The sequence below is a fragment of the Vulpes lagopus genome, chromosome 8 (assembly GCF_018345385.1).
Source record: "Vulpes lagopus strain Blue_001 chromosome 8, ASM1834538v1, whole genome shotgun sequence".
NCBI classification, from domain to species: domain Eukaryota; kingdom Metazoa; phylum Chordata; class Mammalia; order Carnivora; family Canidae; genus Vulpes; species Vulpes lagopus.
In genome coordinates this window covers 53,720,330-53,735,701 of record NC_054831.1, presented here as the reverse complement: position 1 = coordinate 53,735,701, position 15,372 = coordinate 53,720,330, and the positions used below count along the sequence as shown (strand labels likewise).

The window sequence follows — 15,372 nt, the reverse complement described above, 5'->3', positions numbered from 1 at the left end:
TGGGCTTGCAGTGCCTCCTCTCCTACCACTTGCATGGTGCAAGCTTCAGATGGGGATGGGCAGTCCTTCCGTGAAAAGTCAAGTAAGGCCCAGGAAGCATCCACAGAACCCTGGGTGTCACTATCATGCTCTCTCCACTCCTGGAACAGAGCGGGGAAGTAATTTTGAAGCTATTGTGAAGCATATTTGGGGTAGTGTTTTGACAGATCTAATGTCGTGTATTTGCTCCGTCTGTTTGTAGTTGGTGGGATGCAGGAGACTGTACTCACTGTCACCGGTAAATCTGTTAAAGAGGTGATGAAGTTGGATGATGACGAGACCTTTGCCAGATTTTACCGCAGCATGGATTATACTGTGCCACGAAGCCCCGTGGAGCTAGACGAAGATTTCGATGTCATTTTCGATCCTTATGCCCCTAAGTGAGTTATTTTGGTTTCTGTCTTTCACCCACTGAGAAGGGCTGATTCCTCCATCAGCCTTCATGTAGTCCTTCCACAAGGATCTTCTCTCACCACCACCTCTTTCTGCCATAGAACTTCATTATGGTGTCATGATTATTCTCTAGAGCCAGACAGTGTGATGCTGTGGGGTAGATAAAACACTCGCGCTCCAGAACAGATGTGCAAACATCCACGGATGTTTGTCCTGGCCCATAAAAGTAATGCCACTGAATTTTTTCACATAATTGAATATCGTTTTGCAGATTTTTAGATGAACATAAGTTTAGCCAGAGGTCTCTGTACTGTCTTTCATTTGTCATATTGAACTCTTACTCATAACTTTGAAAAATATTTGGATCACATGGGCTCAGACTCATACAACTAGCTAGACGATCAATAAAGCAAATAAAGCATATTGCTTAACTTGCAATAATTTATGAAATTAATAGATCTGAGAGTCTTCTCAGTGATGACCAAGGGCCTCTCTTCACAGAGGATCATGACTGAGCCATCTAAGGAAAGCAGTCATGGTTTTAGGATTCTTTCAGTTGCAGGGGCCAGAAAAAAATCTAAGTCAAACTGACTTGTGCAAAAGAAAGTTGTGGACGGATTTATAGGTTCACTCCCTGAGCAGTGCAGGTGTGAACTAGGTTCCAGAGGCTCCTCAGAGTGATGTATTTCTCTTGCCTGTTTTCCTTTGGGCTGCTTTGCTCCAGCCAAGCCCATGTGGTGGAAGCTGGCCATCCCAGCTGTGGATTTGTCGGCTCCCTACTTGGCCACTCCAGCACAGGCAGCTTCTCTTCTGAGCAGTGTCTTCCAGCACAAGTTCCAGGCTTGATTTTCTACAGTCTGAGTCCAGCCCAAAGGCAATCATTTGTAGCCAGAAGGATAGAAGATGACGATTGGCCAGAGTTGGTCCCAGGATGCCCTTCAGAGCCAGAGCCCATGTCAAGGTTTCCTTAGCAGAAGCCAGGAAGAGTAGACACTGGGCAGGCTAAGCCCATAGCTACCTACCACATTTGTCTATTCCCCACAAATTTATTCCGAGTGACCATCTCTCCAAGAAGACCATGTGGTCATCATGCTTTTTTCTGTAAGCTGCTCCAAATAAATTTCTTGCTTTTTTTTTTTTCAGTTTTTCTCAATTTTTTATCTTAAAACATGAACAGTTTGTCATTTCCCACCTTTAAATGATATTTAGCATATTTGCATACACAGTTATTTAACTGTTTCTCATCTCCAAATGTCATTGCTTGAATCATTATGTATTTAAGCATATCTCTGTTTATATGCACCCTCTCACACAGAGGACAGTCTGATATATAATAGCACAGAAGCTGTGCAGTTGGAAATTGAGAGTAGCAGTGGAGTCTGTCAGGAAACCCTGTGACTGGATCACCCACCTCCCCATGTCTGGTCTGCCCCAGAGAGCTGTGTGAGTGTATGGCAGTCATAGCTGGCCTCTTGGACCTGTTTAATTTCCATATATTCTTCAAAGCCATGGTTACTTTTCAGAAAAGCACAGAGGGTTAAGAGGGGGCTTGCTGTGAGGGAGTTCATAAGGAAACTGAAAAAATGTTGTGTAAAAAAGTTTAGGGGCACCTGGGTGGCTCAGTCTAGGAAGCATCTGCCTTCAGCTCAGGTCATGATCTCAGGGTCCTGGGATGAAGCCCTGAGTCAGGCTTCCTGCTCAATGGGGAGTCTGCTTCTCCCTCTCTAACCCTCCCCCTGTTCATGCTCTCTCTCTCTCTCTCACTTTCTCAAATAAATAAATAAATAAGTAAATAAATGAATGAATGAATGAAAGTTTAGTCTAGAGGAAAAAGAAATCAAGAAGCAACGACTGGCTGTAAATTCTTGTAGGGCTCTCCAGGGACAGAAGAAGTAGACGTATATAATATTCCAACAGGAAAAGTAGGAAAAGTCCATGGGTGTGGAAGAACTACTTGCCTTTCAGAGCTATCTCATGGTGGAAGGAGCTGCCAGAGGAGCCTCCAGGCAGAGACCACACAGTGTGGCATCAGAGGAGCCTCTGGGATCTCGGACTAAAGGGGGCTGAATCCCCCAGCTCCGAGAGTCTGTGTCTCCCTGTCAGGGAATGGCGGGCAGGAAGAGGGGTTGTTAAGACTTGTGACAAAATCAGGAAATAAAATCAGAGACCCCCAAAGAGACCAGGCACGGCTGATATACAGACCGAGGCCTCAGCTCCGCTCTGTTCTGCAGGTTGACCTCCTCTGTGGCCGAGCACAAGCGCGCAGTTAGGCCCAAGCGCCGGGTTCAGGCTTCCAGAAACCCCTTGAAAATGCTGGCAGCCAGAGAAGATCTCCTTCAGGAGTACACGGAGCAGAGACTAAACGTTGCCTTCATGGAGTCAAAGCGGATGAAAGTAGAAAAGAGTAAGTATGTGGAACCGCCACCCCACCTCTGTGCCTGCCAACTGGTGGTGAGGCGATTTTAATCTTGCTCTACCTTGCTAACACCAATCAGGTGCTCAGAAAACACTCATCAAATAAAAATGAGTACATTTGCACACACACGTGCACACTTGCCTGGAATGGAAAAGCTTTTCACAGAGATTCTTAATAGTGTTGGAGCATCTCTTGGTTAATTTAAATTATCCTGTTTTTCTGAGTTTTCTTTCAAGAGACTGGAGGAGAAGGTGTCCCTGGGCTTTGTAATTCAGCCCATATTCAGCTCTGTGGAGCCCAAACACGGTAATTCCCTACTTTTGTTCGAGAGCAAGTCATTTGATCTCTCATGAGAAAATGTCCCAAATTACTGCTTTTCCTAATCCTAGATTTTCATGTTATTAATTCATGCCTAAACCAATGCTTACCAAATTGCTTTTGACAGGAGCCTCGGAACTGGGGATATGGATTGGGTAGCACAGGGGCCTTGGAGTAGAGTGGTGAATAGGAGCGAGGAGGTAGCTCTAGGCTGTGTGTCCCACTTCAGGCTGAGTTGCTCTGCTCTCCTCAGCCTGATAAGGTGGGGTCCCTCATTCTGAAACAGTGGTTTTCTTGGTGGAGCTAATGGTACACACCATCTTGCTATTTGAATATTCTTGCTGTAATTTGTATTTTCCTCTAGCACTCATAAACCGATGTGCTTAGAGTTTTCTTAGAAATATGTGTTTATATGAAGTGGTTGAGTCTTTTCATTGTAACCGATTGACTAAGAAAAGATATTTCAAAACCACTATGCCATACAAATTGTCAAGCAGCGTAAGACCCTAATCCCAGCAAAATAATTTTCTGAATTTCTCTCTAGCACAGACATTTTTTAAAGCAATCAGTGAAGAAGTAAAGGCTTATTAGCACTTTTACCTCCTCTACCTCCACTTTTGGGGTTTTGGGGGTGGCTCTGTGATGATTGACAAGTACACACTTGTCGGTATACATGGAAAACCCAGCATCTTGTTATGACTGTGTTAATTCTGAGAGCGGAAGACCTCAAGAGATTACCTAGTTGATCACTTTGCCTCCAGGAAAAAGATTAGGATTAACCCATCCCTACAAGAGTACCTGCTTTTTGATGTATAGAGACTTTTGTTGAAAGACATTTCATGGTTTTCCTCGGGAGAGTGCTTGCATTAACATCTAAACATTGTTAGGAATTATATCAGCTTTCAGTGGAGTTGCAACATGTGTCCAGCTCCTGATGTCATACTAAAATAGCTGATCCACATTGTTCCTCAATTCTTGTCTCCCTGCAAGGTGAGGTGTGCCATGTGTCCACATGCAGTTGATACTTTCCGTAGAGTTAAATCCTGAGTACAGTGGTTCAACGTTGAACTTGCATCTATAACTGCACCAGGGGATGTTCTCCCCCCCAGATTAAACTTTCAAAGAAAAAGTCGATTATGAACCTCTAACTGTAAACATTGTCATTTCACCTGCCCATCTTGCTCTCCCTCCCCATTTTTTCCTTATTCAAACCCTCCCAGTGTCCTCCAACTCCAACTTCTCAGAAGTCACTCTGGCAGGCTTAGCCAGTAAAGAAAACTTCAGCAACATCAGCCTGCGGAGCGTCAACCTGACCGAACAAAATTCCAACAATAGCGCGGTACCCTACAAGAAGCTGATGTTGTTACAGATTAAAGGTACCTAAGAGCCTTGGAGAGGAATCACACATTGACCAAGAGTTTTTAGTCTGGTAACAGCAGGAGTCCTGAGTAAGGGGGCGAGAATGCATGCTCTTTGAGAACTTACTGTGTGCCAGGTGCTGTGCTACTTCCTGTCATGTGAGCTTCACAAAATCCTGTGAGGCAGGAGATAGTCTACCCACTGAGGCTTGAAGAGGGTAGTGACGTGCCTGAGGTCACAGCAGCCGTTGAGTGGCAGAGGTCATTTTGCACCCAGGTCCCCCATTCCAGAAGCTCACCTTCTGCTGCCGCCTCCCCTTACCCAGGGGGAGGCCCACCACCATGTTATCATGCAGTCCCAGTTGTCCCTAAGTCTGCACGTGGCTCTCTGCACTCACTTCTCCTTGCTGAGGTAAGCAAGCTCAGTGCGCACCAGAGGCAGAGATGCCAGTTCTTGGAGAAGGAATCCGGGGAAAGCAGAGGCCAATGAAGCTGATCTAAATTCCGCTCCAGCACCCTTTCTGTCAATAGCAAGGGAGACAACAGAGAGGCCTTGGGTTATGAGGAGAAACTTAGCTGCCTCCCAGCAGCAATTCTAGAGAAATCACCACAGGGAAGATGGATGGAATATCCATCATGGAGGGTGTTACTATGTTTCTGCATGACCCTGGCCTTTTTAGTGCATTTGGAGGACTAGTGACAAGTGCAAATAACCAACCTCCATTCCCAAGTTCTGACCAGAGGCGACAAGCTCAGCATGACTGTGGAAAGGCCTTAAATCAAGTCATTTAGGAGAAGGTGTGGGAAGCAGCCCAAAGCAGTGCTTCCCTCCAAGCTGATTCCCTCTAAGACTGCCCTGGGTTTGGTGTGAAAACCCCTAGGAAGAGGACATTGTGGGAGGACAGGCCCTCACCTGTGGAGTGGCTGGCGGGGGCTGTAAAATGTAGGATGTGGGCCAAGTGCAGAGAAGGGACCAGGAGATGAGTTAAAAGGAGGAAAGGAGCACATTTGCTAACTTTCCTAGAGGCGGGAACTTAATTAATCCACACACACGCTGTAAAAGGCCACCGGTGGTGATCCTAAGACACATGGTGACATTTAGGAAAGTGCTAACAAGAGAGAATAATCCAGAAGGCCATCACTAGAAACCCCCTTCTACCCTCTGCATCATGGAACTGGGATTGGTAGATGAGAATCTTTAGCATTGCAAGAGTCTGTAGCAGGGGTGCTTCCTGGTCCTTCCTGTGGCTTGGAGAGTTCTCCTCTCTGGGAAGGTGGTGACTCTTGGCCTCCTGCCTTACAGGAAGAAGACACGTGCAGACAAGACTGGTCGAACCTCGAGCTTCGTCCCTCAACAGTGGGGACTGCTTCCTCCTGCTCTCCCCTCACTACTGCTTCGTGTGGGTAGGAGAGTTTGCAAATGTCATAGAAAAGGCAAAGGTTGGTATCTGAAGAATTAAAATTGTTCAGTTAAGCATCTCCTTTATACACTGATAGAATGTCTACCAGTTGCTAGATCTGTACAAGGCTTCTCAAATGCCTGATGTTTCATTCAAGTGAGAAGAGAAATGCAATATTTCTTTTGTCAAATGTCTCTCAAACAAGCCTTTGTTAGGTGCTTGAGTGGGATGTTTTAGAAGGATTATAACCTATCTCACCAGTTTTTAAGTTCTGTTCTCTTGTGTGAAAAAGGAACTGGCACATCACTTCAAAAAATGCTGCTACAGGGGCAGCCCAGGTGGCTCAGTGGTTTAGGGCCGCCTTCAGCACAGGGCCTGATCCGGAAGACCCGGGATCGAGTCCCGCATCAGGCTCCCTGCCAGGAGCCTGTTTCTCCCTCTGCCTGTGTCTTTGCCTCTCTCTCTCTCTCTCTCTCTCTCATAAATAAATAAATAAAATCTTTTTAAAAACTGCTACAGACTTATTGATGGAGAATCTCATGGGAAAAGCCCAGCAAATGGGTATTTAAAAAAAAAAAACTTCATGAGTGATCTACTGAATTTGAAAATAACTGTTGCTCTAGAGAAATGTACCCCTGGTCCTTTTGTTCCATTCTCTTGACCTTGCTGAAAATACCCAGTAACCGGTTGCCTGCAGCCCCTGTGGTCACATGGTCTTCCTGGCATACACACCATATCTTCTGATTTCAGTACATGCCACACCACCTCACCACAGGCTTGTCTACCCAGGTAATTGTGCTCCTCCTTTTTTCCAGGCCTCGGAACTTGCAAGTTTAATTCAGACAAAGAGGGAACTTGGTTGTAGAGCTACTTATGTCCAAACTATCGAAGAAGGAATTAATACACACACTCATGCGGCCAAAGACTTCTGGAAGCTTCTGGGTGGCCAAACCAGTTACCAGTGTAAGAGTTTACTGTATTTCAGAGAATCATGAGACTTTTCTTAGCTCCTACCTCATTCTTCTAAACCAGCCACTTTTCAGTGTAAAATGTCATACTGTGTTGTTGTTCTCATTTCCAAAGCTGCCGGAGACCCAAAAGAAGATGAACTTTATGAAACAGCCATAATTGAAACAAACTGCATTTACCGTCTGATGGATGACAAACTGGTCCCTGAGGACGACTACTGGGGAAAGATTCCCAAGTGCTCCCTTCTGCAGTCAAAAGAGGTACAGTGTGTGGGTGCCACCCTCCCCAGGAAAGCACTTTGCACAGGGCCTGATAAAATAGATCGGAAGTGCTGGAGAAACACTGGTTAGTGGTTGGTTGTGCCTGTTGTTGAACAGTGACATATTTTTAAAGGATATTAACTTGTGATTTCAAACCATCACTCCATCTTAAATACGAATATAGACTTCAGAATACTGTCCAGAGGAGGCATGGGTCATTGAAGGCTTTTCTATCTTAGGCAAAATGTAAATTTTTATTTTCTTTCGTTTTTCTTTTTCTTTTTGTATCTGTATGAGGTGATGGATGTCAACTAAATTGTGGTAATCATTTTGCGATACATGTAAATCAAGTCATTATGCCTTAAACTTATTCAGTACTAGGTGTCAATCATATCTCAAAATAACCAGGGAATAAAATGTAAATACTCCTTAGCCCTATCTCTTGATTTTTCATAAACATTAAATAAAATTTTTTTCAGTCCTTAAGTTTCAGGAAAAATAGAGGTATATATTTTTTTACATATAAAATCTGGGTTTGCCAGGTAATATACTAGCTTTTTCCTCCCCATGGGTAAATATTTACTAAGACATACATTGGGCATCCCCAGTGGCTCAGCAGTTTAGCGCCACCTTCAGCCCAGGGTGTGATCCTGGAGACCTGGTATCGAGTCCCACGTCGGGCTCCCTGCATGGAGCCTGCTTCTCCCTCTGCCTGTGTCTCTGCCTCTCTCTCTCTCTCTCTCTCTCTCTCTATGTCTCTCATGAATAAGTAAATGAAATCTTTTAAAAAAATACATACATTGTCATTACCATTCTGTATTGTGAAAGTTAAAAAAAAAAGACACAAAGAACCTTAAATTTCATTGGATGGAAGAATATTAGAAAGAATGTAATCCAAAGCTAGATGGATTGTATGATACGCGTGGGCATTTAAATGGAAAACAAAATCATAGAAAAGAAATAATTAGTAATTTTAAACAGAAGGTGCAATTGAGCCTAGTTAGGAGTTGAACAGGATTTGGATTGCTGGACATGAAGGAAGAAATTATTCTAGGAAGAAAGAATAAGCCATAGGCATGGAAATAAGAAATAGCATTACATTCACATATTCATTCGGCACTTAGTAAAGTCCTATAAATATAAGTATGGTATGGTCTCTGCTTTGGAGGGTCCTGAAACTGTATAGAGGGGAGACCACTTCACTGGTCCTCGGTGCCTGGCCTTTAAGACGTGGCCTCTATATGTGGAGGGAGGGAAGGAGGGAGGGGGAAAGGAAGGAAAGGAAGGAAAGGGAAGGAAGGAAGGAAGGAAGGAAGGAAGGAAGGAAGGAAGGAAGGAAGGAAGGAAGGAAGGAGAGAGACAAGGAAGAAGGAAAGAAAGATAGGAAGACACAGTTAAATAACTCTTTTGTGAATTAGAAGTGCTGCGGAGTTTGAAAGTGTAGGACAAGACAGAAATCACACCCACATGGCAGAGGTAGCATGGCAGAGTGGCACCCACTGGTCACACCCTGCGGTCCTTTCGTGTTTGTATAGATTGCTCCATTACGGTTTGACTCACTGTCAGTACAGACCCTGATTCAACCCGAGCATGACTTTGAAGTTAACCTGTTCTTCTCTGTGATCTTCCCAGGTACTGGTGTTTGATTTTGGTAGTGAAGTGTACGTGTGGCATGGAAAAGAAGTCACATTAGCGCAACGGAAAATAGCATTTCAACTGGCAAAGCACTTATGGAACGGAACCTTTGACTACGAGAACTGTGACATCAACCCATTGGATCCTGGAGAATGCAATCCGCTTATTCCCAGGTATTCCGTCACCTACCAATGGTATGGAAGAGTGAGCAGATGCTGTCAGTGGGCCTGAGTTCCCACCACGCTCACCTCCTGTCACTCTGTGGGGTTTCCTTTTCATAAGTGATTGCAGGCAGTGCCCTGAATATTCTCAGAACATTTCTTTAGCTTTTGCCTAACTGATGCGGAAATATAGTTGCTATAGTCTTCTGGACCCTGTGTCCAATCTCATTTCATGAGGTGCACAAATTATTCCCACCTGCGGCTTTCCAGGTGCTGTCCTGGCAGATGAGTAGCAATTGCTGAAGCAGATTACATGCTGATCTGAAAAGCTTCCCAGGACCTGGAATTCCGCCATTGATCTGAAGGTGCAAAAGCAACACATCTCCTTGTAATTTCATACCTTCTTAGTGTAGCTCTTGAATTCCAGGACTTACCATTTATTCGGCAGTAGATGATGTCTCTGCCTTTTGAGGGACAGGTTGTGAGAGAGAGAGGATACTGTACTGAAATAATGATTGTAATTTTAATGTTTCCTACAGTGCACTGGGCTTTTTTTATTTTGGCAAATCAGAATATGCACAAACTCTAAGAAATATGATCAGAAGGAAAGTAATTCTTACATTGTTGTTGTTTTTCTTAACTACCAGGGGGAAAAAGTGCTATTATGTGTGTCATACAATAGACTAGACATGGATGTGCCACCAAATGGCACAGAACATTGAATATCATGCAACTGGGCTTTAACTTGTTTTACAAATTTCAACTTTCTTATCTAGTTTTGTTTTAAAATCAAATTATCGATTTTATTATTATGAAAACCATCAGAAGCTATGTCAATGTGGGGAAACATTTTAAAGAATTGGGACATTTAAGATAAAATTGGTCCTGTAGCATTAGTGTTTTAAGGAATGAAGTTAAGGCTGAAAAGAGCATTTTATCTGATGTAATAAAAGAAAAACTAGTGCCAAAGCATAAAATCCGTATGATGGATAACATATGTAGCAGTGACGTAATCACAAATCTGGGAGTAAATGAACGAGCCCCCAACCCACTGCTGCTCAACATCCCAGATCGCAGTCACCTGAGGAGCTTTAAAAAAATGCACGTGCCAGGCCGGGCCCCTGCGCCAGCCCGAGTGGTGTGTTCTCAGTTCGTGTGGGGTGGGGCCATTGCGTCATTATGTCTTAAGAGTTTGTTAGGGGTTCTAAGTGCAGCCAAGATGAAGCACCCTGCCCTTCCTTCCACGTGCGGAGGCTGGAACTCTGGGGTCTCCAGCCCCGCTCCCGCTCTTAGCTTCACCCTCGCGCTTGCTTGCCTCCCAGCATACAAGATCAGTGTGGAAAGCGGAGCCCAAGCGCTCTTGCTACAGGCCTCCGAGCGCGGGCGTCTGCAGAGTAGACTTCATCATAAAGAACCAGCCATGCAGACATTTGCTGTGAAAGAGCAGAGCCTGGCCGAGGAGTCCTGAGTTCCCCGCGGCTGCTGAGAGGCGGCTCCCACAGCCCTACACGCGTGCCAGGCGGAAGCGTGTGTATTCGTGCTCCACCCCGCCAGTCCCCCTGGCAACAGGCAGCCTCTTTGCGGCGCCGTGGCCGTGACGTCAGAACCAGAGGCGTGACGAGACAGGAAGTGGTCGTGACGAACAGGAAGTGGTGGAGCGGAGGTCGCCGCGGCCCGGAAGTACTGCCCGTCAGTGTCGTGGTGGGGGGCAGGCCTTCGGCTCTCCGCCCCCAGCGGAGGGTTGGTTTGGAGGGGTGAGCGGTGCCCGCATGAGCCCTCTGCAGCAGCCACTGTTTCCTCCCCTCGGCCTTTTCCGGAATTACCTGTGGGCCAAGCGGTTCTGAGTTCTGAGATCCTGAGGCGGGGCCAGGCCTCCAGGTCGGGCCGTGCTGCTGCCTTTCCCGTGTCGTTGTGCTGCCGCCTGCCGTCGTGTCTGGTGGCCTAGAAATGCACATGCAGAAACTCTTTATGATCAGTGGAAGTATATGCCCATTTTAGTGACAGAGGTCTTCACCTGTGCCTGGACCTGGAGGGCTCCGCCGGAACAGCTAACCGGGAATTCGGGGTGAGCTCTGCCTGGCTCCCATCTGCCCATCATGGGACACCGGCGCGGTGCACGCCCGCAGGGGGCTGAGCACGTGAGTGAAGCCGCCGAGGGAGATGTGCGAGGAAGGCCCTGCCCTCGCCCAGCTTCCGATCCCGTGCACCGCGCCCAGCCAATCCCAAATGCAAGAACTTGCCAGAATTAAAGCAAAGTCCAGTCCTAACGGGATTCACATTGCCTCGGGCACATCAGCTCCATGCATACACAGCCTTGGAGGGCTTCAGGCTGAAATACTAAAATGTCACTTACCTGATAAAAGGAACCATTCATTTTCTGTACCACTAATGTCTTCTGGGTTGTTTTCAGTAGCCACGTGGGTCTGTTTTCCATTCCTTTCCTTTGTTTTCACGTGGCTTACTCTCGGTTCTTTCCCCATCTGCTCCCTCCACCCACCCACCCTTGCAGAAAAGGACAAGGGCGACCAGATTGGGCAATTTTCGGGAGACTTACAGAACACAATGAGACGATTTTGTTCAAAGAGAAATTTCTGGATTGGACGGAACTGAAGAGGCCTAATGAGAAGAGTGCCGGCGAACTCACCCAGCAAAAGGTACTTTTGGTAATCAAGTCTTAAATGTCAGGCCTTGGTTTAGGTCCCAACAAAATAGGCCTTGAAACTAAAAGCCTTCCCAGTGTTTACTGGGAGTCCAGCACATGGGTTCCAATCGCGTTCTACCTCCTGGATGAAAAGTGGCTCTGCCTGTGTCGTGGGTTTATAGGTGTCCGATTCATTGTAGTGGGCTGGGTGTTCAGGGCCCATAGTCTTTCCCCAGAACATGGTTAAATGCTGAGACAGAACTGAAAATCCTTACTTTTACGCTGTCCCATTAACAGTGAAACCCCAGCAAGTGTGACAAGAAATGGCTGTAGAAATGGGCCACGCTGAACCATTTTTACATTACCTTGTAGGAAGATCCCAGGGTGGAAGCCAAGGCATATGACGTGACACGGATGGTGCCAGCACCCCAGGCCACAACCGGCACTGTGCTGGATGGGGTGAATGTTGGTCGTGGCTACGGCTTGGTGGATGGGGATGACAGGAGGCAGTTTGAGATCGCCAGTGTGTCTGTGGATGTGTGGCACATCCTAGAATTTGACTACAGCAGGCTCCCCAAACAGAGCATCGGGCAGTTCCACGAGGGAGATGCCTATGTGGTCAAGTGGAAGTACATGGTGAGCACCGCAGGTTAGTGAGCACTTACCGTTTTCTTCCAACCAAGAGGGCGTAACCCCAGCTCTGGGGCTGGGAATCTAGTACTTCTTAGGACCCATTCCCTGTGCGCCAATCTGATCTTTCGCTTTGAGAACCACTTAGAAAATGTTAAGGATAGATCCTGACAGCCTAGCATTGCTAACAAAGGTCATGTTCCCTTATAGAAATGAAACGTGCACAGTAAGGTTTCTCTGCTCCCCCCACTCCCTCTCCTGCCCCATTCCCAGAGGTTTTTTAGGAAAGTGATGATTTGCCTCCAAATGATATTTACCATGTGGCTGTCTGCTGCTTAAAGTCTTAAGTAAAGCATATCTGCTTGACTTCAAACTGAAACCAAATGGTGTAGTAGTAACGCACAAAAGATTTATTAAAAATAAAAGAAGCTATTTCCTCTGAGGCTGGGAACACTAACACACTTTGTGGATTTGATTGAATAAATATATAATCAAACTGCTCATGGCTCCTGTCAGTGAAACACTCAAGCGAAACACTCAGTTGTGTGCTGTGCACTAGAGGCAGGGAGGGAGGAAAGCCAGTGAACTTTGGAGAGAGAATCCTTTTTCCTTGCCAAGAAGTAGCCAGTTCTCTGCAGTGTCCCTCAGCCCCACCACTTAGGACAGAGTTTGTCACAACTTTGTGATTTGTCAGCTCCTGAGAATCTCTTTGCGGTGGCTGCTCTGGGGCCACAGGGTGGAGGCTGTCATGTGCTGATCAGACGCCCACAGATGTAAAACCATTTGCTTTCTTGCCTAATTGACCTAAAGTCTGTTAACCAGCTGGCAGCATTTACTGAGCACCTATTCTGTCTCTGTGTGTAAGACGCTTATGTTAGGGAGTGAGTAAATACATCAGACCCTGCCTGCAAGAAGCATTTAGTGTAAATGACAATAAGGCAAGTGTGGGGAGAAGCAACCGTGTCATGCCATGGGAGGAGAGCCGGATTCCCTGAGGTTGGCTCTGCTGGCAGTGGGGGAGCCCAGCAAACTGTTCCCTAGGCAGCTGGTAGATGGGCTTTGCCCAGAAGGACAGAAGGCTGTGCCCAGAGCTGTCGGTCCACTAAGCCCACGAGGCACAGCATTGGCAGCTTTGCGGCTCACGCTAGTTGAGTGCTTCCCTGTGGGTCCATGGGATGTACTCGGTCATTATGCTGATTTCTCGGTGAGGAACAGGACACATGATTAAGTCACCTGCCTGAAGTTGCAGAGCTAGTAGTGGATCAGGATACTGCAAGCCCCTTTCCCATTCATATGGCCAGGGTCATATGAATGGGAATGCTGGGGTCGGCATCTTCTCTCAGGCCCTACATAGCAGCTATGCAAGGTGGGTAAAGTGAGTTAGCCTATCTGGGCCTCAGTTTTCTCACCTAGAAAACACATGATATGCAGCCCACAGACTCTTATAATCTGGTATGGATCAGGTTTAGCACAGGGCCTGACACGTGCTCAGGAAATAATCATCACGGATGTCCTGAGCAAAAGCAAAATTACTGTATTTAACTTGAAGATGTGATAGCATGAATCTACCCAAAGTAATAACAAGTCACTCTCATGAGAAATTCAGTCATTTCCTTACCTGTTAGTTATAAGAAGAAAAAAAAAAGTAAATTAATAAATAGAACAATATTGAAATGAAATAAATCTAAGATTTCTGAGGCCTTCATAGACTGTTCTCTCGGAGGCCTCTAGGAAATAATGATTTGGCATAAATACTTCTTGTATTTCTTCCCAGTAAACACAATGCACATCTCACAGCCAGATCCAGCAGCATCTTTACGAGCTAAGTTACAATTCTGAAGAAGTCCAGCTGCAGAGCATTAAGTTAGAGCAGGGAGCTCTCAGATTCCAGATGGTCCCCCTGGGGGCAGAGAAGCACAGCCCAATGGCATTAACAGGGCCCCTGCGGTGACCGGGGTCCAGCTCCTTTACACTCATACCCCACAAGGGCCGTCCTTGCAAATGGGACTGAACCTGGAGCTCAGGAAGCTCTTCTGGGACCAGGTCTGCAGAAACCAGCGGCTGTAGAGACAGTCCCGTCGTCATCCTTCTGGCGGACCCCCACCAGCCCGCACAGGCACACAGAAAAACTCCTTAGGAAGTGAACCATGAGCTCCAGGGAAGGGAGACCCGAGACCTCGTGGGGTGGGTTGGATCCTGTCCCAGTAACCGTGTTCAGGGCAGCAGGGTATGCGCATGCCCTCGCTAGTAAGGACAAGGTGTGCAAGGGACCCAGTGACACCAGGCCAGGCAGCTCCAGAGCATGATACAGGTCTCATTGCCATGAGCAGGCAGGCAGTAAATGGGATTCAGCTGTAAGACCACTTGACCGTGAGCAGTTCCTCATACCGCAGTCTTTTGTTACTCCTAAACACAACTACTGGTCACAGACATACTCTGGAAAGTATTTTGAGGTATGATGGATCAGCACTTTAAATTAGCCATCTGATCAAGGCTATAAAGGTTACAGTCTGTAATTTCTTACCAATGAAAGCTTAATCTTTATTTTGCTAAAATTAAAAATTAATGAACTAAGAAAAAGTTGTGTGTAGGATTCGACTTGGGTATACTGAAGAAAATTACAAGGAAAAATACTGAAAACTATTATGAAATATTTTAAGAAAATAATTCTATTTTATTTTTTAAAAGATTTATTTATTTATTCATGAGAGACAGAGAGAGAGAGAGACAGATACATGGGCAGAGAGAGAAGCAGGCTTCATGCAGGCAGCCCAATGCAGGACTCAATCCTGGGATTCAGGATCACATCCTGAACCAAAGGTAGACGCTCAACCACTGAGCCACCCAAGTGCCCCAAAATAATTCTGTTTTAGATACAGATACTGAAGTCCACATTAGGATGTTAGGTGATAAAACACTGTTTATTATTGAAATTTGGATATATTTAGTGTATCTAAGTGCTGACAAATTCCAAGATACGTATCAACTTCTGTGACCTATTTTAAGCATCTCTTTCCCCAGCTGACATACTGATTTTCACTACTGTGAAGAATGGGATTTGCTAATCGAAGGCAAGGTTTTGTTCCTATCTAAATTGGCAGAAATTTCAAAAGAGTGGCTTCCAAACTAACGGTGAATATGCATAACCTATT

The 15,372-nt window shown here is 45.9% G+C and overlaps 1 protein-coding gene across 17 annotated transcripts in view; it reads left to right on the top strand.

Moving 5' to 3' along the window:
• Nucleotides 1–15,372, top strand: part of SVIL (supervillin) — a 230,818-nt gene that overhangs the window by 200,620 nt on the left and 14,826 nt on the right. For all 17 annotated transcript variants that reach the window (XM_041766406.1, XM_041766407.1, XM_041766422.1 and 14 more), the window contains 9 exons: nt 242–419; nt 2,664–2,836; nt 4,387–4,542; nt 5,828–5,964; nt 6,740–6,887; nt 7,008–7,153; nt 8,786–8,961; nt 11,459–11,603; nt 11,963–12,239. In XM_041766406.1, coding sequence (XP_041622340.1) covers nt 242–419; nt 2,664–2,836; nt 4,387–4,542; nt 5,828–5,964; nt 6,740–6,887; nt 7,008–7,153; nt 8,786–8,961; nt 11,459–11,603; nt 11,963–12,239 — 1,536 coding nt within the window. The remainder of the gene's footprint in view (nt 1–241; nt 420–2,663; nt 2,837–4,386; nt 4,543–5,827; nt 5,965–6,739; nt 6,888–7,007; nt 7,154–8,785; nt 8,962–11,458; nt 11,604–11,962; nt 12,240–15,372) is intronic.